The 24588-nt window shown below is 46.0% G+C and overlaps 1 protein-coding gene across 2 annotated transcripts in view; it reads right to left on the bottom strand.

Annotated features, from left to right (window-relative positions):
* LOC310961786 (forkhead box protein N3-like) overlaps nt 1–24588 on the bottom strand; it is a 75102-nt gene that overhangs the window by 34583 nt on the left and 15931 nt on the right. For both annotated transcript variants that reach the window (XR_014593639.1, XM_083934016.1), the window contains exon 2: nt 7035–7634. Coding sequence is in view for 1 of the 2 variants with exons in the window: in XM_083934016.1 (XP_083790142.1) it covers nt 7035–7616 (582 nt within the window). In the remaining variant the exon portion in view is untranslated. The remainder of the gene's footprint in view (nt 1–7034; nt 7635–24588) is intronic.

Genomic DNA, 24588 nt, shown 5'->3' with positions numbered 1-24588 from the left:
GACACAGGCCAGCAGTCTGTTCTTGGTGAAGGCTGTTTGACAACAAAGAGAAAACGAGACAAAGATGCCCCGTCGTGTTCGAAAGCTAACCGCCGGCCGGACAACGGGAACACTTGGTCACGACATAGAAAAATGGAATATGTGGATTTTTTTCCCAACAGGTGATTTTAATTGACTTTTCTTCCACAAGCGCCAAACCCTGTCTCCCATGTGGATCTAATTTAAGATACACTTCGTCCCAGTTTGTGTTCCTCCTGTATGTATTTATACATTTCTGTCTTTTGCGTTGACTATTACAGCCCAGCCACACATGATGAGTCTGTGTCCTCTAAGATAGATACAGGGCAAACTTTCAAATACTTTGCAGGGTCACTGCCAACACACTCAATCCTGCTGGTATGAGAAATATTCCAATCCGGCTCTCAGTGCATTTTTAAACAATCTCACAGTGCGCCTCCTCTAAACTTCAATCCGTCACCGCAAAGCAAAAGTCTCAAATGTAAACAAAAATGGTTACATGAGAGGCACGAACTGGACCTCTTCCAACGTGAGCGACTCCCAGAGCATCGATAATTTGTTGTCACTTAGCAATTCATCTCAGTGAGGTGCTTTGGATCTCTGTCCTCTCTGAGCTCGTCGTGGTGGCATCATTTTAGCATCCGTTAAAGTTCTCCATGGACTCGACCAAGTGCCAGTCTCGCAGATGTTTAAACTGCTTCCATTAGGCACTGAACAAATGCTATGTTACACCAAGGCTTGCCTCGCACTCATGGCTCACAATGACAAAAACAAACATGATAAAAAAAGATCCTCAAAAAAAATCTGTATTAACTGATTTTCAGGCCACTTGAAAGGAGCAGAAAAAGCTGTTAACACGACGTTGACATATCAACATCTCATAAAGTTCATATGGCAAACATGTTAGCAAACATCTATCAGACACGATACACCATTAGCACTCAGAGTCATATTTCTCTCCTTTTAGGTCTGTCGTGGTCGCCACGCACCCCTAAGAGATGTATCTGCTTCATTAGCCCCCAAATGGATGTCATCCCTATTTTCCCAGGGCCCTATATACTCCATATAAACAAACAGTGTGAGAGATTGGTAAGAACATAGTGGCATTGATATTCTAAAGGCAGTTTGAATGGAAAAAATCAGTTCAGCCACTGTGGAGATATCAATGTCTATAGGCAGGAAAACTGTCTTTAAACGAACCTCAGGGACTTCTGTACATTTGTGTCAGCGTGTCACGTCCCAACTATACTATGTATGGCTACAAAGTGCTGCTGCTGTGCTGTTACAGACATTCCCCGGCTGCACTGATGGTGCAGAGTTGCCAAGAGTGCAGACCTGACTTTTCAGGTGTCGGTCTTAAAGAGACAGGCGCTAAAAAAAATGTGTTTTTTTAAAGCTGCAGTCGATAAGTCTGGCAGATTGAGTCAACTCAGTCAAATTTTGAATGTTTACAACTCTCACGCCCCTCCCCCTCTTTCACCGCGCCCCTCCACGCTCTCTAATCGAGTGCTCGTCAGTGCACGTTCACCAAATTCCTGTGAACGCACCAGTATCTTCTCTCATCAATAAACAGCATGGAGTACACGCAACATGGGGGTAGGCTGGCTAACTTACCCATAGATAGCAACTGCTAACGTTATTTAGCGTATGCTAGCTTGAGGCGTATGCCTGTAATATTGTAGGGGGGTGTCTGTGGTGTATGCACAAAGTATGTCTGAGAGTCAGCTCTGCACTGAGTGGACAGGATGACTCGGGCGCTGTGGATTTTTGCAAAAAAAATGACAAGCTCTACGTGCACGTAGGGGCAACCTACCGGATGATTATGTTGTTCTTCCGCAGCGTAGTGTCGGCTTCAGTGAAGACGATCAAACAAATGTCGCCGACTGGGACTTTGACATTAAAGTATGTAAACATATTCAACAAGCATGAACCTGAACACCATGATAATACAGGACCTTTAAAGGTAGCATCTTTGTTAATTGTAGCAAGTGTTCTCCCACATGCATACTTCACATGGACTTGAAGAAATATGCGTTTTGTGATTTGAGAGAAAACAGGAAAGTGAGACTGTCTCGCTGCGCTGCTAAACGAGTGTTAAAAAACCACCTCGGGCGGATAAACGCACGCTCACTCCAGACGCTTCAGTTCATAACGCTCCGAGTTAAAATGCAAAAGAATCAAGGGCGCCTCTCATCTGAGCGGGGCGAGGTTAAGTTACAGGTGACACGCTCAAGTGCAGCACCGAGAGACTTCACAGTGAGTCTTAGATTACAAAACTGCCTGTTGTCTCTGCTGTGATTTCATAAGAGGCTTTGAGAAATATACCACTGTGAGTGTGTGTGTGTGTGTGTGTGTGTGTTTGTTGTGCTCTTACAACACTGATCTTCAGCACTGATCCAGAAGTCTGAGGGCAACAGCACTTGTCATTAAAGGCATGTCATTCGACACAGTGAAGAATCCTGTTTGTAAACATAGCCATGGAAACCGCGGGACGCACTCTCCCGCGCGCGCTCTGCCGCAACTTTGCACCCTCACACGCACACACTTATGGAGCAGCGGGCTTATTCTAAACTAGTCCCCGCCTTGTCATCTGCCTGGATATGACCCAGAAATACAGTCACTGGAACAAATAGGCCACTGTCATATTAATCTCCACCTCTGTAAATTGATGGAAATATGATTTGGTGCGTTCACAGTAAGCCACGTCTCCCTGCATCCGCCTCTCTCCCTCTCTCTCTCTCTCTCACTCTCTCCCTCCCTCTCTCCCTGTGTGTGTCTGTCTCTGGCTCACGACGATGTACTGACCTCCCCTTAACCAAAAGCCATCGTCGTCGTTCTTTTTTCCCACAGCGAGCGATGAGTAAAAACATAATGCAACATAAAGCATAAAAACGCGTCTCAGACATTGTAATTGCGCGCTCGATTCAAAAAGACATAAACAGGTAGAGGTAAAAAAGCAAAGCGGGGAGAAAAAAGAGGAGCATTCACATGCAGATATTCTCAGTGAAAAGGTTTGAATGGCGGAGTCTGACTGAAATTACAGAGATTCTGTAATTGCGGCTTCAGATAAAGCGCGGCGCTTGGCAGGTAGAGTAGGAGTCTGCAGAGATGTGCCCTCATTTCTACACAGACACGGCGCTCAGGCGCGTGTATGTGCGTGCGTGAGTCCTTTTAAGCGTTCATGCGTGCATGAGAGAGTGTGTGTGTGTGTGTGTACAGTATGTATTTGTTTGTGTGTCACACATGCCCCGTGTGCGTTTGGAGGTGTGTGCGTGAGAGAAAGAGAGGGGAATAGGTTTGAAGGGTTAATTAGCGTGCTGTCTTAAACGGTGTGCAGTGACAGGAAGACAAGACAGGCTGTCCTTGCCAAAATCACCTCTACACATGCTGCTCCACACGCACACACACACATGCTCGCACGCACACACACACACACACACACACACACACACACACACACACACACACACACACACACACAGACAAGTACATATATACATATAACACAAAATGAGGACACACTCACTCATTCTCCCCCACTCAGCACCTCAGTACCCATCTGAAGCTCTCACAGACACACACACACACACACACACACACACACACACACACACACACACACACACACACACACACACACACACACACACACACACACACACACACACACACACACACACACACACACACACACACACGCCTAAGTCAGTGAAGCCAAATCAGTTTTCCCGTTGCTACAGCAACAGCATACTTTTATGTCAACTGCAACCTAGTTACTATGGAGATATGTATACAAGAGAAACTCTGCCGTTGTAGTCAAGGGCCAGATGACAGCATAGCGTGAGGGTGTGTGCACAGACACACACATGAACGCACACATACACACACACACACACCATGTCCTCTTCATCCTTCAACCATTTTGTTCCTTACACACACACACACACACACGCGCACACACACACGTAGCTCACTCCAAAGCAAGAGTTCAGGTTCACACGCTGGTCAAGGAAAGCATAAAGAGCTCCCATATCCTCCAGTATAATCTCAATCAGCTAAACACGCAAAGCCAGCATTGATCCTCGCTGTTTGTCCCCCGCCCCCCCAACACCCTTGGGCAAGATGCAATCTAAAGTCTGCTGGCATCTGTGTTATTAAATCCTCCAGTATTAATTTAGCGCTAATTGAGTGAGGGATTCATTCCCTGTTTACCCCGTGTGTTTAACGGAGTAAAATCTGGATTGGAAAGCCGGTATAAAAGACTGCATGGAGACTTAAATCAAAAGCGAAACGCTGTTCCCACTGGGGGAGCGCTGAACGTCTGAGTGAAAGAGAACTATGAAAGCAGAGATCATCAACTATTGATAAGGCCGAATCTGGTACAGCTGTAGACAAAATAGAGAATATGTTTGACTTCAAGTTGGATATGCCTGCAAACCTCTGATAACTGTCTGGCTGTGAAACGAGTTATAAAGCACACATGATAGAGTGGATAATGCGCTGCGTGTAGCGTTATTTTGCCACAGACTTACAGTAGATTCAGACTACGGGTGATGAGAAGGGACATTTTAAAAATCCCTGCGTTGGTTTGAATTTGGAGGTGGCAGCATTTGAAATATGCACTACCTGAGTCAGCGCTCGGGGAAGGACCGGGGGTCTAATTGGCTGAAAAGTGCGTCTCACAAAATGGCGAAAAACACCCGTACAGAAGGGGTTTGATATTAGACACAAGTGATGTTGATTTGGATTAGAATAAAGAAATGAGAATGTTTGGGGAATGATCGCATCAAATAATGAGTACATCCTTTGTTTCGACTGTGGCTCAGTGGTAGAGTGGGTTGTCCTCCATTTGAGAGATCGGCGGTTTGATCCCCACCTCCCTGGGTCAACATGTCGAAGTGTCCTTGGGCTAGACACTGAACCCCGAATTGCTCCCCGTGCTGCGCATGGGTGTGTAAATGTGGTGTGAATAGTTAGATTAGATGGTCTGTAGATGTCTGTGTGAGCGGGTGAATGTGTCAAACAGTGTGAAAGCACCTTGGGCAGTCAGAATAGTAGAAAGGCGGTTTATAAGTAGCCATTTAAGTCCATTTACCATATTTTATTTAGAGGTCAACTCCAAAGAGTTCATGTGTATCTAGAAAACCACATCAAAAAGCTTGTATACTCGTGAGAGAGTAACGTAAATTGCTGGGACGCATTAAACGGCTTAATAATGAAACAATCGTAACATCAAAAGTCCAACTCCATATCCTTTAACGCGCCTGAAGAACGCAGAGCCGCCTTTATATCCGTGACAGTCCATCTGTGGTTCAGCGAGGACACATCACGACGCACGTTTAGCAAAAATGGCTCAATCACAACAATGAAGATTATTGATTAGAGCGGCTCAAATGTATCAGCAGTAGTTCTGCCCTTCACTCTGAGGAGGGCGCACTCACACTGTCCTTCCAGACCGCGACCCGGGCTTTAGGGTACTTGTCCCCCCTCCCTGTCCCCCCCGCGCCCCAGCCCCGTTTGTACTCACACTGTCAGGGCCGGCAAATGCTTCTTGCTGTCCATACGACATCACGCCGTAACACGTCACACGCATTGATCGCGTGTGTGTGGCTTTGTTTCCAGATCTTTCCACAGACCTCGGAGTTTTTGTGCGTCTTGTCGACTGTTTTTGAATATTTTCATCGACCAAATCTGCAGTAAACACTCCACCTCCGCATCACACCAACGTGAACCTTTCACCGCCATTGTTGTTGTTGTTAGATGTCCGCGCATGGTCCGTCCTTCTATTTACATGTCCGAACAGGCGGACATAACGCTACTGCCGTAGGGCTCGTGCTCGTACTCGCACACGTGCGCACGCTCGTGCTCGTACATGTGCAAACGGCTCCGCTAAAGCCCACCTCTTTCAAGCGGGCCGTGGACGGCCAGCGGGCCGTGGATGACCCGCTGGCCGCAGTTGTGCGCGGAACGGGTGCACTCACACTGCTTAAAGGTACTAGACTTTAGCTGAAAAAACGGTTTTGGCCCCGGCCAGAAGGACAGTGTGAGTGCGCCCTGAGGGGACAATCTGGACGCAGTGAGGCCTTTTCGCCATGGTATCGTGGTAAGAGGTAAAGAGTATGGTTGCTTTAAACCACTAATGCATCAAAGTTTATACTTAGCATCAACACAAGGTATTTTGAGAACTTTAGTATCAACTCAAGCAGCCAATCACACAAAAACTTTACATTTGCAAATCAACACATGTTCCTGATTTTCCCGAAACTATGATACAGAATAATAAATAAACTGAAATATAATCAGATCATGAGTTGATGGACACATTTCAATAATACTTTGTTTGGTGATCAAAAGGTAAAGAGTCATTTTTCAAGTCCAGTCTTTGTTTAAGGCGAGTCACTGTTTTCCCCTCGAGACACCGCAGCCTCACCTTCAGTGACACGTCTTTATAAAGGTATTGGTACCTGTATAATCATAATTATTATTATTATTGTTATTTATCTAACCTGTTCAAAAAATATGACAATGAACTGAATTTGTATTATAATTCAGTGAAATAAGAGTAATCATACAAACAAAACAAGCCTCTTTATTTCTTAATTTCTTAATCAAAAAATATCTCAAAAAAAGATCAAAGACAAAACTTAAGCTTAAATATTTTGTATTTACCTTCAGTCACAATGCCAACGTGTCAGTCGTGATCAGGCTAACGCTAGCTAGCTACGGAGTTGGGAAATCATATGTGGTGTTAACGGCGGGTAAAGTCAACGCCGGCGAAGTTTGACATTTTTAATATTCAATATTTAATCTGAAAACACAACAATTAAAGTGAAATGAAAGTTATTTGGGTCACCATGTCACGAGTCAAGTCACCAGTCTTTGATTTCTGTCAAGTCATCAAAACAGTGACTTGACTAACTTCAGGTCCAAGTCACCAAGTCTCAAGTCCGCGTCTCCGGCTTGAGGCAGAGTAAATATGATCAAACCAGTCTCTATGTAAGTGCTGATGTCTTTACCTGGCTCCGGTCTTTATCCACCTTCTTGAAGCACTTGTTGAGCGACAGATTGTGGCGCACTGAGTTCTTCCAGCCAGTGGGGGCGCTTGCAAAGTACGGGAAGTGCTCGAGGATCCAGCCGTAGATATCCTTCACCGGCAGCCGCTTATTCGGAGCGTCCTCGATGGCCATGAAGATCAGGCAGCTGAAGGAGTACGGCGGTTTTCTGTTGGCCCCTGCCGCCAAGTCGTACGCTGAGTGCGCATCGCCGAGCAGGGGGTCGTCCGGGGAGGGGGACGAGGAAGAGGGCGAGCGGGGGTGCTGGCCGTCGGGATCCTGCAGGGGGGAGACGCTACGCAGCCCCGAGTGGCTGAAGCTGTTGAGGAGGTCGGTGCTCTCGTGGAGCCATGAGAGGCTGGTGAGCTCCTCGTCCTCGGCCTTGGAGAAGGAGGCGGACAGGGACAGCGAGAGGTCAGCCGCCTCTGCCTCGGATGCTGCCGTGGCGGCGTCCCCCTGCCGATACGGCGGGCTCATACCCTGCGAGGCACTGGCTCCACTACTGGGGCTCTGGGCCTTCTTACTGGGGGGCATGGTGGGTCCCATCCAGCCCAGGGCTCACTCCTGGAGACGGAGACAGAGGAGGAAAGAGGCAGAGGGGAGGGGGAGCGTAGGGGAGGAGAGAAGGAGAGAAGGAAGAGGAGAAAATAGAAAAGAGGTCAGCTTATGAAATTCAATTAGTTCTCACATAAAGCCTTCATTTTTGTTAAAGGCCAAAGGGTGGAGACACGCAACAAGGTTTTGACCACATTCCCAATTATGTTAGATCTGAGGGGAGAAGTGAACATCATCACTTTTCTCCAGGGCGTTCTTTCCGGCTCTGTCTGGGACGGCGACTTTTGTGCTTCATTGGTTGAGAAAATCGCGCCTTTGTACAACTACCCTCTAATTACTAGCGTACCAGCGAAGTATTGACATTACATGGGGTTGCTGTCATAACGTGTGAATGCTGTTAAAGGTCTAACAGTGGTAGTGTCGCACACACATCTTTACAGCGGGAGAAAATTGTCAAGGTCGGAGCTAGAGACGAGTGCAGGACAAACTTTCTGGATTTACAACATTACATCCAGCTAAGTGTCCAATTGTCAGACTTAGTTCCACAGCAGGTGACCTGAGATGATCGCGACCGGGGGGGCTTTGCCAAGAAAAGAAAGCAACAACTTAAGAGGGTGAGTTCAAACCCACCCCTACGCTAATCAAACCATCATTCTCCCAACATAAGAGCAATGCCGTGCTCGTTAGACGCAGGCAGAGTGTGGTAATTGAAGGGGAGCGAGTCGGAATATTACACATCACAATCAGAAGGCTCACAACCGGGCCTTTGATTGTCCTCTAGCACTGACAGCTGTGGGAAAGAACCAGGAAGCAGCGGCGGCAGCAGTGGCGGCGGCAGCGGCGGCGGCAGCAGCAGCAGCGGCAGCAGCAGCAGCGGCAGCAGCAGCGGCGGCAGTAGCGGCAGCAGCAGCAGCTAAATGTAATCTGCTCCACTCACCCTGTGAACATGTTTCAGAGTCTGGACACAAACACGCACCCTCGCTCAGATACACATGTGCTCTAACGCTCACATGCAAGTGAAAACGCCACACATTTGCATGCATACACGTGCACATATGCATGCATACACACACAAATAAATGTCCAGATGCACAAATAAAAACATGCACGCACACACACACATATCAGAGAGCAGCGCCATTAGGACATGGGGATTAAATCCAGATATGTTCTGGCTGGCCCCTGTGTGTGCGATCGCTCTCTAATCCAAGGTGATCATCGGCCGATCTGTCCCCTCACTCTGCGTGATTGACTGACAGCTGTCACCCATGGCAACCCGCCGTGCCGTGACAACTGTCACTTTGCTACGGCTCTGCTCGCCGTGTCACCATGGCAACAGAGCAAAACAACTCATCTCTGGTTCTGGTGCTTTTCCTTTCTTCCCCCCTCTCTTCTCTGTGTCTGTCGCTCTTCCACCTAACCCCCCCCCCCCCCCCCCCCCCCCCCCCCCCCCCCCCCACCCCCCATGTCTTTTCACTTTCCTACCAGCGCCGATAACTCTGCTTAACAGTGTTGATAGGCTGTAGTGGAAGGAATGAGCTAAATATAGAATTGTGATGTATGGCTGCTGTGATGTTTCTCAACGTATAGTCGGCCAGCCCGTAGTCACCCCGCTGCTCCATCCGACTCACTCCGCGGTGCAGGGAAACGCTCGGCGGCGCTGCATATCTTTGATCTGCTCTCCGCTTCTTCTCTTCTCGCTCCTCTCTTTTCACTCCTCACACTTTGTGACAGCACGTGTGCTCATTCAACAAGCTGTACCTGTCTGAGGCACGCCGTTGTTGCACCAATATTGACATTGAGCGTAATGAATTCAAATTGCCCCGGTGACGATAATGCCGTAGCTGAAAATAGTGAGCGCATAATCAAAGGGATGGGCGAGGTGGAGAGGGTGTTTGACAGGCTTTGCAAGGTGTGTGTGTGCGTCTCTTTGTATGAGAGTATTTATGCATGTGTTTGACAGGCTCGTCACAATATGTGTGCGTGTGCGTGTGTGTGTGTGTGTCTTAGGAAGGAAGTAAGGGCATCATAGTGACATTGTTCCTGGTAGGAGTCCACTGGAATGCAGAGATATCTCTGATGCTCTCTTTCTCTCCATCTCCTCTTCCTCCTCCTTGTTATGTTGCCATAGCGGCAAGGGGGCCATGAAACATTACGGCTGACAGTAAAGTCATCTCATTTTACTGTTGCTATGACAACAAACTCCTCACTGTTGGTTGGGGCCAGTGCGAGCTGCCGCCCAAGCCTCGTGCCTGAGTGTGTGTATGAGTAAATGCGTTTGTGTGTGTGTGTGTGCTTGTGTGTGTGTGTGTGTGCCACCATGTCTCCCATGGGCTCTCATAAAGCTTAACACACTTGCTCAGCTCTAAACAAACTTTCATGCAACTTCTACAGCGGCCCCTCAGGACCAACTGCTAAAGGACAAAGGCAGATATCGCTCAAGTTCAGACTAAATGATGCCTGCTGTGAGTGTGTGTGTGTGTGTGTGCATAAATGTGTGTGAGAGAAGCACCCTCACATTTGTTTGACAGATGGGCCTGTGCTATTCGCTCTGTCTTCTTCATTCTCTGGATCTCTTTTGTGTTTGCATGCTTTGTTTTGATTTGTGTCGTCTCTGTTTGGCATGTCCACATTTGGCTTAGCGTGTGCATGTGCATGTGCGTGTGCTCCCCACCCCCTGCGCTTGTGTTTGTTTGCATCGGACTGCAAGTACACCTCCTGACTATCTGCCCGTAAGTACACTCTCCATCTAAATGCCTGTGCATACCGATGCAATTTAAAGCAGCTGTAATCTTCAGGCTGTTTCCCCGTTCCCTCTGTGACCCTGGCACCACACCGGCTCTGTTTGCATTCTGGTAGCACGGACTTAAAAACACACCACTCAATTAGAGTAAATGGCTTTCTGCATTTGAAACACCATTCATGAACCGTCGGAGGTTGGTGGTACACTTAAGACAGATTGTTTCTGTTATTATGCCCGCCATGAATATAGGTGTTGTAAAACTCTGACAGGTAACAAAGGCTGAAAACGAACGCTGTAATTACGTCGAGCATTCAAACTACCTCGGATACCACAGGTGAAACAGCCCCCTGTGCAATCACATCACCGTGAATGTCAGCAAAACATTATAATCCACAACAACTTTGAAAAGCAGTGATTTATGGAGCAAAAACATCACACGTTTACTGTTTTGAATTGCCGCGTGGCGTTACGTCGGTCGGACAAATCAACCTATCCGAAGAAACAAAACAATTTTTCTCGAGTTTGCACAGTTGTCATGGAGATAGATGTGTTGACGTGCACGCTAAGCAGCTCTTGTGTTTTAACCATAGCACATACTGTTGGCTTAAAAGTCATAATTTCTGATGAGTGTGCTTAGCTGCAGAGTTAGATGAGAGGATTGATACTATTTTCATGTCTGTAACTGCATCAAGCCTTCACCAGCAGCCAGTTAGCTTACCAGTCTCCACCGGTTGCCTGGCAACCTTACAATGAGGACAAGATAGGGAGTGACTGCACATGGCCAAGAAACAGTCTGGTACATAACCCCCTATAAAACCACAACTTGTCAGATTCCCACGTTGGTTTTGTACCGATTAAACAAACCACATATTTGTCATTAGGGAGCTTTACGGGTGCTGGTAGGTGAAGACTGTCACCTGTACAGAGCTAGCTCTTTCCCACCTGTTTCAATCGGAGCTCTGCCGGCTTTAACTTTAACTTTTCATTTATTTTTTTTAGCAAGACAGCAATTTAAACTAAGCTACAGTGAAAAGTTGGATCTTAAGAGTCAAGTTGTGCGACCGCTGTTATACAGAATAATAAAGAACAGCTGTTGTAGTAAACTCTGTGTAGGACATGGTCATCATTCAAAATCAACATGTATTGTGATGTCTATCATATTGTGGCCTCTGCATCGTGATATATATATATATATTATAAAATATGGTGAGGCTGTAGGCGTTTCCCAGCCCTAATAAAACATGAGTTTAACTTAAAAACTGTGCAAAATCCACCCACTGATAAAAGACCATTTGATACATTTCATTTGACCTTGATACACACACACAATTAATAGAAAAAAAAAACAAATTGCCTAGTTAATTATGAAAATAAATGTCAGACAAAGCACAGAAGTATTCTTTCAATCTCCTCAAAGTAACAGAAATTTACCTGGTCGCTGTGAACACAAAATAATTTTTACGCTTATCCAAAAAAACTAATTTCACCCAAATCTGCTTATAAAAGAAAAACCACAAAGCTTTATCTGAACTAGCTTCATATATTCACCAGGACTTGATTTATCACTGCATGAGATTCAACATCATGTTCCAAAGGTCCTGATCCTCAGCAGAAAAATGGTGCGCCATTAAAAGTGAGCATTTCTTAAAATCAATACAATCTGGTGTCATCTGCATAAAAGAATAGAGGGTCAAGACACGGTGCGTTTGCAGGTTCATGAGCCGAACAGTGCACCAGTTAACCTAACACAACAGATTAGAAGCTGTCAAAGATACTTGTTTGGCAATGAACTTAAAAAGCATTCACTTGTGTTTTAGGTTTTAACAGATAACTGAAATGAATGAGACTAAACCCAGAAACTGAGTTCACTTGGAAGAATGTCACTGACTTTGAAGTAACCCTGGTGACCTTTGGCCGGGTTTAAAACTCCCCGAAGCCTCCGGAGGCCAAAGGCACCAGTGTTTACAAGCTGGAGAGGTGAACAAACCCCTCTGAGAGTGCAGAGGGGGTAGGCTAATTCATGTGCTCTAATTGACAGTGTAATCATCTTGCACTGCATTCATGCTCTCGCTGATACTTGTCTAAAGCGCATGCCACATTTACGTAATCCTCCGCAGATCTTTACTCTCCGTTGGCAGCGTTTTCTGTCTGACTCGCGGGCGTTTTGTGTTCCGACGCCAGAAGAAACATTTCAATAAGACTTCAATTTCACTGTCTTGCACTGGAGCCTGCTGCAGTATTAGCCAAACTGGCTTTCATAGAAATCCCCAAGTCATCAAGTAACAGAACCCCCCGAAAACCACATCAATGCAGAAATATTAAAATAAAACCAAGATAGGCTTTTGACATGCTGTCAGCGGCGCGTTTATGCTCTGCTCCGGGCCTCGGCGGACTCAAGCGACTATTACAACTTTGTCAGTTTGATCGCAGCTTGTGACATATGTTGCATGTCACATCCTCCTGCTCCTCGCTTCCCTGTCACTCTTCACTATACAGCCCAATAAAACCAGTGCCATGAAAATAATCCCCCTACCCCAGAATGGAGTAGTAATGGCAGTGTAGGAGATAGCGGCGAAGAAAGCAATAGTAGCTGGTAGGAGTTATTACTGTGCAGAGGGGTGAGCTGAACCTTGTGCCTCCTCTGGCCGCGGTGATAAAGCAGAGAGTCAGATGCACCGAGGCAAAACTAATCTGGAGTTTTGATGACAAAAGGACGACCTTTATCCCTCCTACACATTCGCTGGATGGATGGAAGGGGAGAGGAAGACCAACAGAGAGAGGGAGAAAATGAGAACTCTCTCGGAGACGGGAAAAATAATAACTTCTGCTACATATATGTCAACACCGGCTGGAAGAAGCCTTGCGATGTTCTCCATTTTCAGCCCATGAAATCACCCCCCCCCCCATCCCCCCCGTCCCCTCGAATGTATTTCCTGCTTTTCCCCTAACGACAAATGTCAGAATTCCAGAGGGCTTAAAGGAAGCAGAGCGGGACCAATCACATCCTACGAGGTCGGAGCGCGTCTTCCTTTTATATCATCCACAGCAGCAAAGAGTTATGGAGTCAGGGGTCAGGGTGTCCCAGAGGACTGCTCCTGACCCCTCGGTCCTGGCTGCTGCTGCTGCTGCTCTTGGCTGCCTGGCAACTCACTCAGTCGCACACACACATCCAGTACAAACACGCACACATTCATACATACATTAATGCACAGGAGTACTTTGCCTTGTCCTCGGAGGACTGATCTGGTCAGTGCGGATGGCGGCAATTCCACGGAGCAACACCGGGCCGGTTCATACTTGACACGCAGACATTCAGACAGCAGCTCTACTCTATTTTATGTAAGTGTAAATAAAATAAAAAAAAGTTTTGGGCTGTTAATCAGACAAAACAAGCAATTTGAAGATGTCACCTTTGCCTCTGGGGAAATGAAATTGGCTTTTCCGAAGCACTGTGGGGGCTGGACCTTCAAATCTAACAAATGGATTGATTTAGGCCTAATTAGCCTATCGTTGTTTAATCATTTTAAGTTCTGACAAAATGAATGTCAGTGTTATTAGCTCATATCAGTCCGGACATGGAATTATAAATGTCTCAGTTTTCCAGTAATACACAATTTATGCAATCCCGAGACTGTTTAGGAGAAATATTTAAATACACCGTTTTAGAATAAAAAGATAGATAACAGTGACACATTTGTCCTGCGTGCATCAGAGGTCGTACAGCTTTTCCAAGCTCAAATTCAAGCATGTTCAAGCGCTTCTTAAGGTCCATTTTCAACCTTTCCAGCACCTTAGGACTGTGATAAATCACTTATTTCTACGAATACATGTTGAAAATGGTTATTTCACCTTTTTTATCCCATTGAAAGAGATGGTATTATGCTATAAACAACTAAAATGGTGTTATGCATTAACAAAAGGATAAGAAATTAAATTAATTTAGTTGTGAAAGAAATGCATTACAGATGCAATTTCAAGCATTTTCAAGCACTTTAAACAAAATTCAAACACTTTTCAAACCTTGAAAACACGTTAAAACAACAACATTAAAATTCAAGCATTTCAGGCACCTGTATGAACCCTGATGCATGCTTTTTGCCCCAAACTCCAAGGGATTAGCATAAAGGGGGCATGTCTGTAAAGGGGGCAACCACAGAATGTATTTACATTCAGATCTGTTCAGGTGAGAGATCGACGGACCCCTCTGAAAATGGCCATTCCAGTTTTTCCTTTGCCAGTATTTCGCCTAACCCTGGAGCTTTATTTAGCTTTATTCAGCTTTATTTAGCTTTATTTAGCTGTAATCAGCTTTATTTAGCTTTATTTAGCTTTATTTAGCCGCCTTAATGTCGGCTGTCGGTCTTAATCGAGAGTGCGTCCCAAGGATTGCCAGTTGGCGATCACTTGTCCAGACAATACACTGATTAATCAGGACATAACTGAGAGATTAACAGTTGCTGCTCTGTTATGATATATATTGTCCTAGGCACAGAATCATGCATAGCCTTTAGTTATAGGGTATAAGAAACGTAAGTAGTGCGGCCTACTTTAAAATGAGACAAGGACCTGGCTTCCTCCCCTACACATAAGTGTGTGTGCAGAGCCTGTCCTGCCAGAGGATTAAACACTGCCCCTCTGTCTATTGGCAAACCCACTAAGCAAATACGCAAATAATATACAGTATATTTAGGGGAACTGAGTCCCAGAACTTTCAAATTGAAAAATGATTGCACAAAACGCATCCACGGGGCCGCTGCTCACGCTCCGAGAACAGCAGTGTGCCGGTTTACTAAAGGAGCAGATGTACACAGTAAGTAAGAGGCTCAGAAAGGACACGTGTAATGTATGGTGCAAGAACATCAAATATTGCCAGTGAATAATTCAAGACGACACACACACACACAGACACACACACACACACACACACACACACATCGTCCTCCAAAGTAGGCTAACCAACAAAGCAAACAGACATTTGCATCAGGCAAACACAGAGTAAGTTTGGTGTGATTCATCAGCAGCCAGCGATCATGAAGTCACGCTCATCCTCGCTCTCTGAGGATGGCGAACAATCAGACTCAGACGCACACACACACACACACACACACAGCAAACTGAGGTTGAGAATGTGGACGCTTGAAGGTGACGTGTGTGTGTGTGTGTGTGTGTGTATGTGTGCAGCCTGGAGGTGTGCATATATGTGGGAGTGTGTGGTGGACTGACTGGGACACTCAGGTCAAGCTTAAAAAAAGCCCGGGCCCAGGGCTCTAGACTTCCATAGTAACGGCGGTGACACACCACATGCAATCCCGGGTTTGTGCACGCTCGCTCAGCAATCCGCCTGCTCCGTCGCTCATTCGGTCAGAGCTTCACTTCCTCCGTCACTCAGTTTAGGTCAAGTCACTGTGCGCTCCCTGTCATGGCATTCAACATGTGTTGTTTGGGTTGGAAAACATCATTACTAGTCGTACTACGAGACGCCAATAGGGTCGGTTTCTGTTTTGAATTCCAAACCGCTAAAAATCGCCGACAAGCTAAGACGCTAACAAATCTATCACTGAATCTTCTGTCTCTCCTTTAGCAAAGAGCGATTAATGTACATCACATGCAAGTCACAAGCTTTACTCAGCAATGATCAGTTAAAATGGCAAATGTCGCCAAAAGGCCCAAAAGAAGCTCTCAGAAACGCTGGAGGTGGCACTGCGCTAAGGTCATGTGTTTGAGAAAGAGACAGAATTCTCTAGACCCACGTGATTAATGTGGACCATCTTCTTTGTCTCCTCTTGTGACACAATCGGCGTGATTTCTGAATTTAAAGGAATCGTTTATTTGCAGTGAGGAGCGAGAGGCTGGAGGCAATTCAGTCATCTCATCATTAGCATTAATAAACGTGAATATGAGGATTTGAGCTGCGGTTTTCTGCACACAAGTCCCGTTTGAACAACAAACTACTTTTACATTACCGTTCGTGTAAACAAGCAAAATACATTTAGTGTTTTAAAGTGAAATAACGGCGTAAAATCATCCATGGGCCTTTTTTTTTTTGGCAAATACACTCATCAAATCGCCATCGAGGCGGTTTTTGTTGTGTAACAACTATTAACGGAGAATTCCTGTAGAGTCGCTAACAGCCAAATGCGGCTAACACTGATTAGCTCGGGCAGCACCGTGCAGGCATTCAAAGGTCTTTTTTAACCACTAATACTGCTGAAAATAACAGCAAACCTCTGCAGCAGCATGAGAAGAGTCCCTACACACAAAACAAAGCACCAATGGGCTCCTTCCACTGTAATGGACTTTACTATGAGAGGAGCTGGTACAGGGGCCAGTAGGTAAGTCTTTAAAACACTCTTTAATAAACTCTGGCTTCACTAACTACGCTGTTGCTGCTTTGATTAATGTGTAAGGACTCTGACCATGCAACTGTTGGGTTTCTCCGTTAATAGTTGTAACACTGAAAAAATGACGTCTTATTTGATGATGTATTCGCCCAAAAAGACCCTGGGATGATTTTACGCCGGAATTTCACTTTAATGAGCTTTAAAAGTGGCGGTTGATCATTTTGACCCCCCTGTTTTCAGGCCCACTGTTCATCACGTTCTTGTGAACACAGTAGTTTACTCCCTGGGGTGAATTTCTTTAAACGTGGCACAAAGTTCACTCTGACTCAAGGATGAACTGATAAGATTTTGGAGGTCAGAGGTCAAGGTCACACATCTGACCCATTCTTGTGAAGATATCACGGGAACGCCTTGAGGGAATATCTTCACTTTTGGCAGAAATGTTTACCGTAACTGAAGGATAAACTGATCTTGGAGGTTAAAGGTCAAGGTGTGCCGTCTAGAACTACTCTATATGTAAAGCGTCTTGAGATAACTTATAAAATAAATAAATACATTTAAACAAATAAAATTAAATTGAATGTTTCTGGCAATAAGAAGAAATCCCACACCAAGCATGACAACATTTCACCCTACTGTATATGTCTAATAGGATTAAATGATGAAGTGATGGCATTTTCTATCCAAAAGGTCAAAGGTCATCGTCACTATGACATCATAATATTTCTGTCCATTATCCAACATCATAACTCAGGTGCAGAAGGGGAGACGTTTGTCCGGATGGTGACACTAATCTTGAAATTGTGGTGACTGCATCTTGCGTGCTGATGAAGCGTCGATGTTTCCCCTAAAAATACACTTAATACCTTTTATTAAATCCCTTCAAAGTCTTCACTACATATATTATGAACGTCTGGACGGACATGAAGGTGGACTGACTGGTTGGTGGAGGCGTACGACTGTAAGGCGGTAACTCCGCTTTGACCTCGAAGAGAGCCGAGCTCGACGTCTCTCCCTTCTTCCGGCCTCAATGCTAAGCTAAGCTAATCGGCCCCCAGCCCTAGCTCCATACTGAACGCACCGGGCGGCTGTGGCTTGGTGTCAGAGTGGGTCGTCCTCTGTTCGAGAGATTGGTGGTTCGATCCCAATTTCCCCCCGGTCCACATGTCAAAGTGTCCTTGGGCAAGACACTGAACCCCGAATTGCTCCCTATGCAGTGCATGGGTGTGTGAATGTGGTGTGAGTGGTTAGATGAGATGGTATGTAGATGTCCACTGCCATCAGTGTGAACGTCTGTGTGAACGGGTGAATGTGACAGACACTGTGAAAGCGCCTTGAGTCGTCAGAAGACTAGAAAGGCGCTATAGAAGTACAAGACCATTTACCATTTACCGATGTGAGAGATCATTTCATTAAACTCTTGAAAGAAGGTGAATGAGCGCATTTCCCACAGAGTGAAACCGCTCCTTTAATGAACTCTTTCACAGAGTGGTGAGTCTCAGCTTATTGTGTTATGCCATTTAAGTAGTTAAAACATTCATGCATATCGTAAAAAAACTGTTAAGCTAATCATCAAATGAGTAGCTCTGACTTGGGACCACCGGTGCTTGAAGTCATCTTAAGTCAAAGTGCACAAAAGCAAGAAGAACACCTGTTACATACAGACGTTGAAAGCAGAACCTAAACAACAACCAGGCGCCGAAACGAAGAATAACACAGATAAAAAGATAACACTCTCTCACTGTTACCACCTTCTCCTCCTCTCCTCCCTCACCCAGTCTCTCCCTCGCTCCCTCTAAGGCCTCCCTGTCTTTTCTCTTTGACAGTGAGCAGGTCCCTGTTGGCGCTCTGTGCTCTTTTACAATATTGTGAGAGAGAGAGAGAGAGAGAGGAAGAGAGAGAGAGGGAGAGAGAGGGAGAGAGAGAGGGAGACTGCCAGAAACACTATATGATATCAAAGCAGCCAGTGCACAGCCAACAGAGCTTTGATAGCAGGCAGGGAGGGGTGTGGGTCAGGAAAACGCGAGGAGAAAGCCTCGGTGAACTGTTTAAAGAGGGGAGTCTGATCTATCGGGATCCCCGCATAGAGGGGAGAGTGGGGTGGGGTGAGGCTTTGAGGTAGCGAGTGTTTTTCAGCTGGATGTCCTGCAGTCAAAAAGAGAAGAAGAAGAAGAAAAAAATTAAGCAGGGCTCCCTCTCCGTGTCCGTCTGTCTCCCTCTTTCTCTTTCCCCTCTGGCTTTCCCACTTATCTTTAACAAACAGCAGCTCAGGCTCGCAGCCACTGGCCGACAGTTTGTCCCAACAACAAAAAACCATGGCAACAACCACTGGGAGAGCCCGTCCGGTTCCAAAGGTCCGCCCTCCCCGGCTTCTCTATTACCGCGCTGCTCTCTGAGCCTCGTGCACATTCGTCTGAAACTGTAGATTGGAATCGACGAGCGAATGAGCTCAAACTCTGGGCTGAGGAAGTTTTGTGATAGAGAAACTGCACGGCCTCGGGTTCGGTTGAGAGAGCACGGCGAGATCGGGGGGGTTATTAGATCACCTTTGGCAGAGGGAGGCGATCTGAGCGCAGAAAGTATGTTCTGGTTGAGAGGGGAAAGTGGGATGTGAAAAAGTGAAGGGAGATGGACAAGAGAGCGAGGCAGCAGTCTGTCAGTAGCCTATGCAGCCATGCCTTTGCTGACGCTACTTACACGGCTTCTGCTGATGATACAACTCCGCTTGCATCCTTCACTCCTCCCTCCCACTCCTACAAGCTGTTTTTAACACCGCACCAGAAACCTTATGTCAACTCAAACGTGTTCTGAATGCTGACAAAACTAAATTCAGACTGTTTACAAACTCACAGAAGAGGACGGAGAAGGGAAACAGTGCTACGACGAATCACACTGGTATGGGAGTTTCAAACGCTGCTCTTCACAGGGCACGCTTTAGCGCCTCGCTGAGAACTTATTATGCGCGTTTTATCCAATTATAAAACACAACATCGCAGAATTTATTCACTACGAACCATTTTCAAAGGATACCAGTCGCGATCCCAGGAGATCAACTGTGCATCAACTCCATGTGAATGCAAATGCTCTCATAAAAGTTAGGTATGGTATTTTTGGGGGAGGCTGAATCCCAAACCTCTCCACAATGTATTTGTCTGTGTGCTGCTGGGTATCAAAACATCCATGCCTTTTTTTTGGTACCAAACCAAAAATGTCAAGTACCAAAAACTGGTACCAAATATCTGGTCAGATTCATACACTGCGTCTCCATTTGCGTCCTTCCTGCACTCACGCTTGCTATTTTGAGTGTGTTCACAAAAATGCATTACACTGAGAGTACCTCGATGCTTTACTCATAACGGTCAAAAGTTTTAGCGTGGAAGGCTGGACACTTCACCCACTTAGAGCAATTCTTGCCTTTCTGGCATTTTTTACACTTTTCTTTTGTAATCCTAAAATGCTCATAATACGCGTACGGCGCTAAAATGTACAAGAAATCCAGCAGGTGAGGAAACTCAACTCATATTTCTGATAAAAGTCTGACCAATCATTTAATTCCCGTCATCCGTCGCTCCGTTTCACTCGCACTGCTCATGCTGCGTTCAAGTGCCATGGGAATTCCGAAGTCCGGACCTCCAACTAGGCAAAGCGCACTGGAAAGCCTGTCAAAGTGAACCTCCAGCTAGCTACTTCAGGGTAGGTTAATCTTCCACAATTCGCTAGGAGGAGGCACCCAACTAAGGCCTAGTCCACACGAACACGGGTATTTTTGAATTTTAAACTTTTAAGGCACCCCGTAAAAAATAAAAATCCCAACCACACCCCCGGTTTGATAGAAAATGTCTCCGTCCACATGAAACCGCAAAATCCGCCTCCGTCAGCTGGTCACGTTTAGAGCGCTCCACGCGTCTCCATGGATACAACTGACCGTTTACCGTCGCACAGTGTGACGTCAAACAATGTCGACAGGAAATTGCGCTTTTCCTCAAGTTTCCTGTCCACACACGACTGCTGAAACCGGACCTATTGAAAAAGTTCACCCTGGACCCAGGTTACAACAAACTCTGGTTTTAGTAGCTCACAACCGCGGCTACGTGTGGATGAAAGGCCAAACTTCAAAAATACCCGCGTTCGTGTGGACGGCCCCTAGAATGACGACCGAAGGACAAAGCAATCCTGACAAAAATATACTCGCTGTGATCACCGATCTAGCAAGTTTCAAACCTTTGCGGTTCAATGTTGTTGCTCTTGAAGCTGAATGGAAAAGAAGGCTGCCTGGAAAGTAGGAAAACCTTGTGCAAAGGAGTAAATGGGCTCAGATGCATCAAGGGTTCGTCCCCAATCAGGTTTTCTCCACTCACGAGTCACGTCTTTTCATCTAGCTGAGACAGAGTGGTTGCTTCTATCGCCACAGTAGCCCTTGATTTAGTTGTTTTAGATTCACTTGCATCACCAGTTCTTGTCTTAGCCACCATAGCATTAAGCAGCATTACTGACTGTACCTGCCTCTCATCAGTGTCACCTTCTGTGCTCCAGCCGACAGCCACCCTGTCCGCTGCTCGACTTATTCCGCGCTTCAGTTTTCTGTGTAAATATATAAAACCACTCTGGGTCTACTAATTCACTGTTTTCTTACATCACAAAATAAAAGAAGCAGTCGGAAAATGACTGCTCGCTGCCCCAGGATTTGTTTTTGTTATCTGTCCCTTAGGTCGTAGCTGAATCGGGCAAAAGTGCCTTTATGTACTCTGCTCCCTGTTCATGAAACAAAATTATTTAAAGCTGAAAGCTCTCGGTGAGCGTACACAGTTAATGAAGGTTCTCGTGGATGACTCAATAAGGAGCTGTCTTTGCTTTGTTTAGTCGAGATTTAAATAGGTCTGGCAACGAGCCTGTGCCTTGACGCTCAAGTGTCGCCTGTTGGATTGCTCATAAAGTAGTCTCTCGTCTGTGTGGCTTTGATTGCTTTTTTGCTTAGGTGTGTTTTTCTCTCTGAGACGCTGCGTCTAGGCCCGGCGTTCCCTGCTGAAGGAGCTTTTGAATCTGTGGGGCTGCCTACTTTAAAGAAAGGTTAAATAACATTTGGTCACAAACTCATCTTCACATTAACCCTTGACGACTTTGCCTCCCAGTGTGTCCAAATCAAGTTTGATTCATCTTATATATATTAAAAAATTGTACGATCCACGCTTCCTCTCACACCATCTCCCTTGCATTTCCTTATCAGCAGTTCCAGAGAGTTGCAGTGAACAAGAAAGAGGATGACCGCGAGTGCAAATGACAGGAGTGGACAAGAAAGGAAGAGTGAGGGGGAGTACGAGAGAGAGGGTAGTTATATCCTAGGGTCATTAGCAGCATTTCAAAGTCACCCCGTCTTTCAGCGTATGCTGTTTGACAGGCCCTGCCAACAGAATTAGGAATGAGGGATGATGGTGCCGTGATTAGATGTGTAACTCAGGGGAGAGACAGGGCCTGATCCACGGTTACAGCACACTCACAAATACGCATGCGGCAGGAAGGAGAGGCAGTGGGATAAGAGATATGATAACCCCGTCTTAAGAGGTGGTCAGTCATTGATTAGAGAGCCCTGAAACTGTCTATTGCCGTGCACGGGCCTCACGCGAGTGTGCTTGACAAACACCACGGGCTCCCCTGGCTCCCCCTATGAGTGAATTGAATTCCCAAATTACCAGGCTTAAGATAACATACCTGGTTAAATTGCCGCTCTTTATAAGTCTCACATCTCTTTGTAGATATTCATCAAAGGCTGTTTCACTCCTGATGCGCAGAACACAGGAGATGGGAAACAGGGGAACAACACACAATGTGGTTCATATTAAGGCCTCTGATCTTCTATCTAGAGTCCCTCGTTTTCCACTACATTCCTTTAGCCAGGGGTGATGTGTGGGAGACGGGGGAGACGGGGGTGGGGGCTGGCATCCTCTCTGCCAGAGCTAAATATGTGGTGAATCTTCCTTGTTAGAGATTTCTAAAGGAGAGTGGAGGGCGACTGATGCTTTATCTGCCGCCGCTCCTTCAGCCTTTTAAGATAGCATAACACGATTCAGCTCTGCTTGAGCTCCAATGCAACAATTGTAGCCCTCTCCGCATCACTCCATCAGATACTTGCAGTTCATCTTACGCCGTCCTTTCCCGGCGTCCACTCTGAAGTCTCGAGTTTCCACCTGCCTGGTGCCAAATGAAGGCCAGTGATAGAAGCGTTTGTTGGATAAACTGAGAGGCGTCCGTCTGTTGGTTACAGACGAACGCAAAGAAACACTCTAACGTTAGCCCTACATGCAACCAACATGGCCACTCACAGGAAGATACCAAGACCAACCAACATGGCCACTCACAGGAAGATACCAAGACCAACCAACATGGCCACTCACAGGAAGAAACCAAGACCAACCAACATGGCCACTCACAGGAAGATACCAAGACCAACCAACATGGCCACTCACAGGAAGATACCAAGACCAACCAACATGGCCACTCACAGGAAGATACCAAGACCAACCAACATGGCCACTCACAGGAAGGTACCAAGACCAACCAACATGGCCACTCACAGGAAGATACCAAGACCAACCAACATGGCCACTCACAGGAAGATACCAAGACCAACCAACATGGCCACTCACAGGAAGAAACCAAGACCAACCAACATGGCCACTCACAGGAAGAAACCAAGACGAGGCGTAGACGATCCAATTCTTGGACGGCTCATCAGGTGCCAACACTTCACCAGGGTACGATACAAAGAGTTTTACCCCTGGCTGATGCTGACCTATCAAATTAAGTACAATCTGACTACAGCTTAAACATTAAGAGGTATTTTTCCACTGAAGCAGAGCTCACGGACGCTATTTTTGACTTTCAAGAGAAAACAAACGTTTAAGTGGATGCCTGAGCAACAACAGACCTGCGTAACAAAAAACACCAAAAGACCCAAGGAGCTGCGTCAGTGGGGACGTGTTGTTTCAGGAACCAGTGAGACAAAGACAAAGGATCCAAGATGTTGCGTTGAGAGAACTAAATATAAGGTTTTGAAGGCTGATCAGATGTCAAAACAGTCAACACAGTGGGATAAATACTCTGAGAACCATGAAAAGCTCATTACAGCGGCAGTTAGGGCTGAGGGATATCGAAAAAACAATATATATCAAGATATAGCATATTTTATTTTGCTTAATGTGGGCTTTCAATAAAGGTGAGCTGCAAAATGTGTTTTCCCAGCACATTCCTGGATTTATTATTTTTAATTGCATCGTGATCGTAATCGGCCCTGATACGGGAACCTTATTAAAGGTATTTGTTGTTGTGACATAAATGTGTTTTGTTTGTATCTTTCTTTGACAATAGCTGACGTTATATATTTAGAACTGAAGTTTCACTCTCACCGCGTTGTGTCAGACTGTCAGACTGACGCCGCCGCCGCAATTAGCCGACCATTTATTAATTCCACTGACACACTGCAACCTGTCGTGCGTCTGGTGTGTGTAGACTGGTCTATATATATATGTGTGTGTGTGTGTGTGTGTGTGTGTTACAGTTGTTTTCTGCTGATTTAATGAAGAGAGAAACACAGTCTACGCCCGTGTTAATAACGCTCGGCATGACTGCGGCTCACTTCATCCTCACACACCCCTCAGCTTGTAAAGTGACACATGATCTAAGACACCGCGACTTAAACGATAGAGCGGAATGTGACACGATAGACGTTTAACGCCATACGACGCATATCGTCAAATCGCACAGCCCTGGCGACAAAACCTTTGTTTTGACTCAACCGTTGTAAGGTAGACAGTAGAAATAAAGTGTTCCTGCAAGTATGTGACTGGCCAACACAGTGCCTTAGAGGGATGACGTTGCTTTGAGT

The sequence above is a fragment of the Echiichthys vipera genome (assembly GCF_963691815.1).
Source record: "Echiichthys vipera genome assembly, chromosome: 19".
In the NCBI taxonomy this organism is placed as follows: Eukaryota; Metazoa; Chordata; class Actinopteri; order Perciformes; family Trachinidae; genus Echiichthys; species Echiichthys vipera.
Note: the sequence above shows the minus strand (reverse complement) of the source record. Positions and strands in the feature narration are given on the sequence as shown.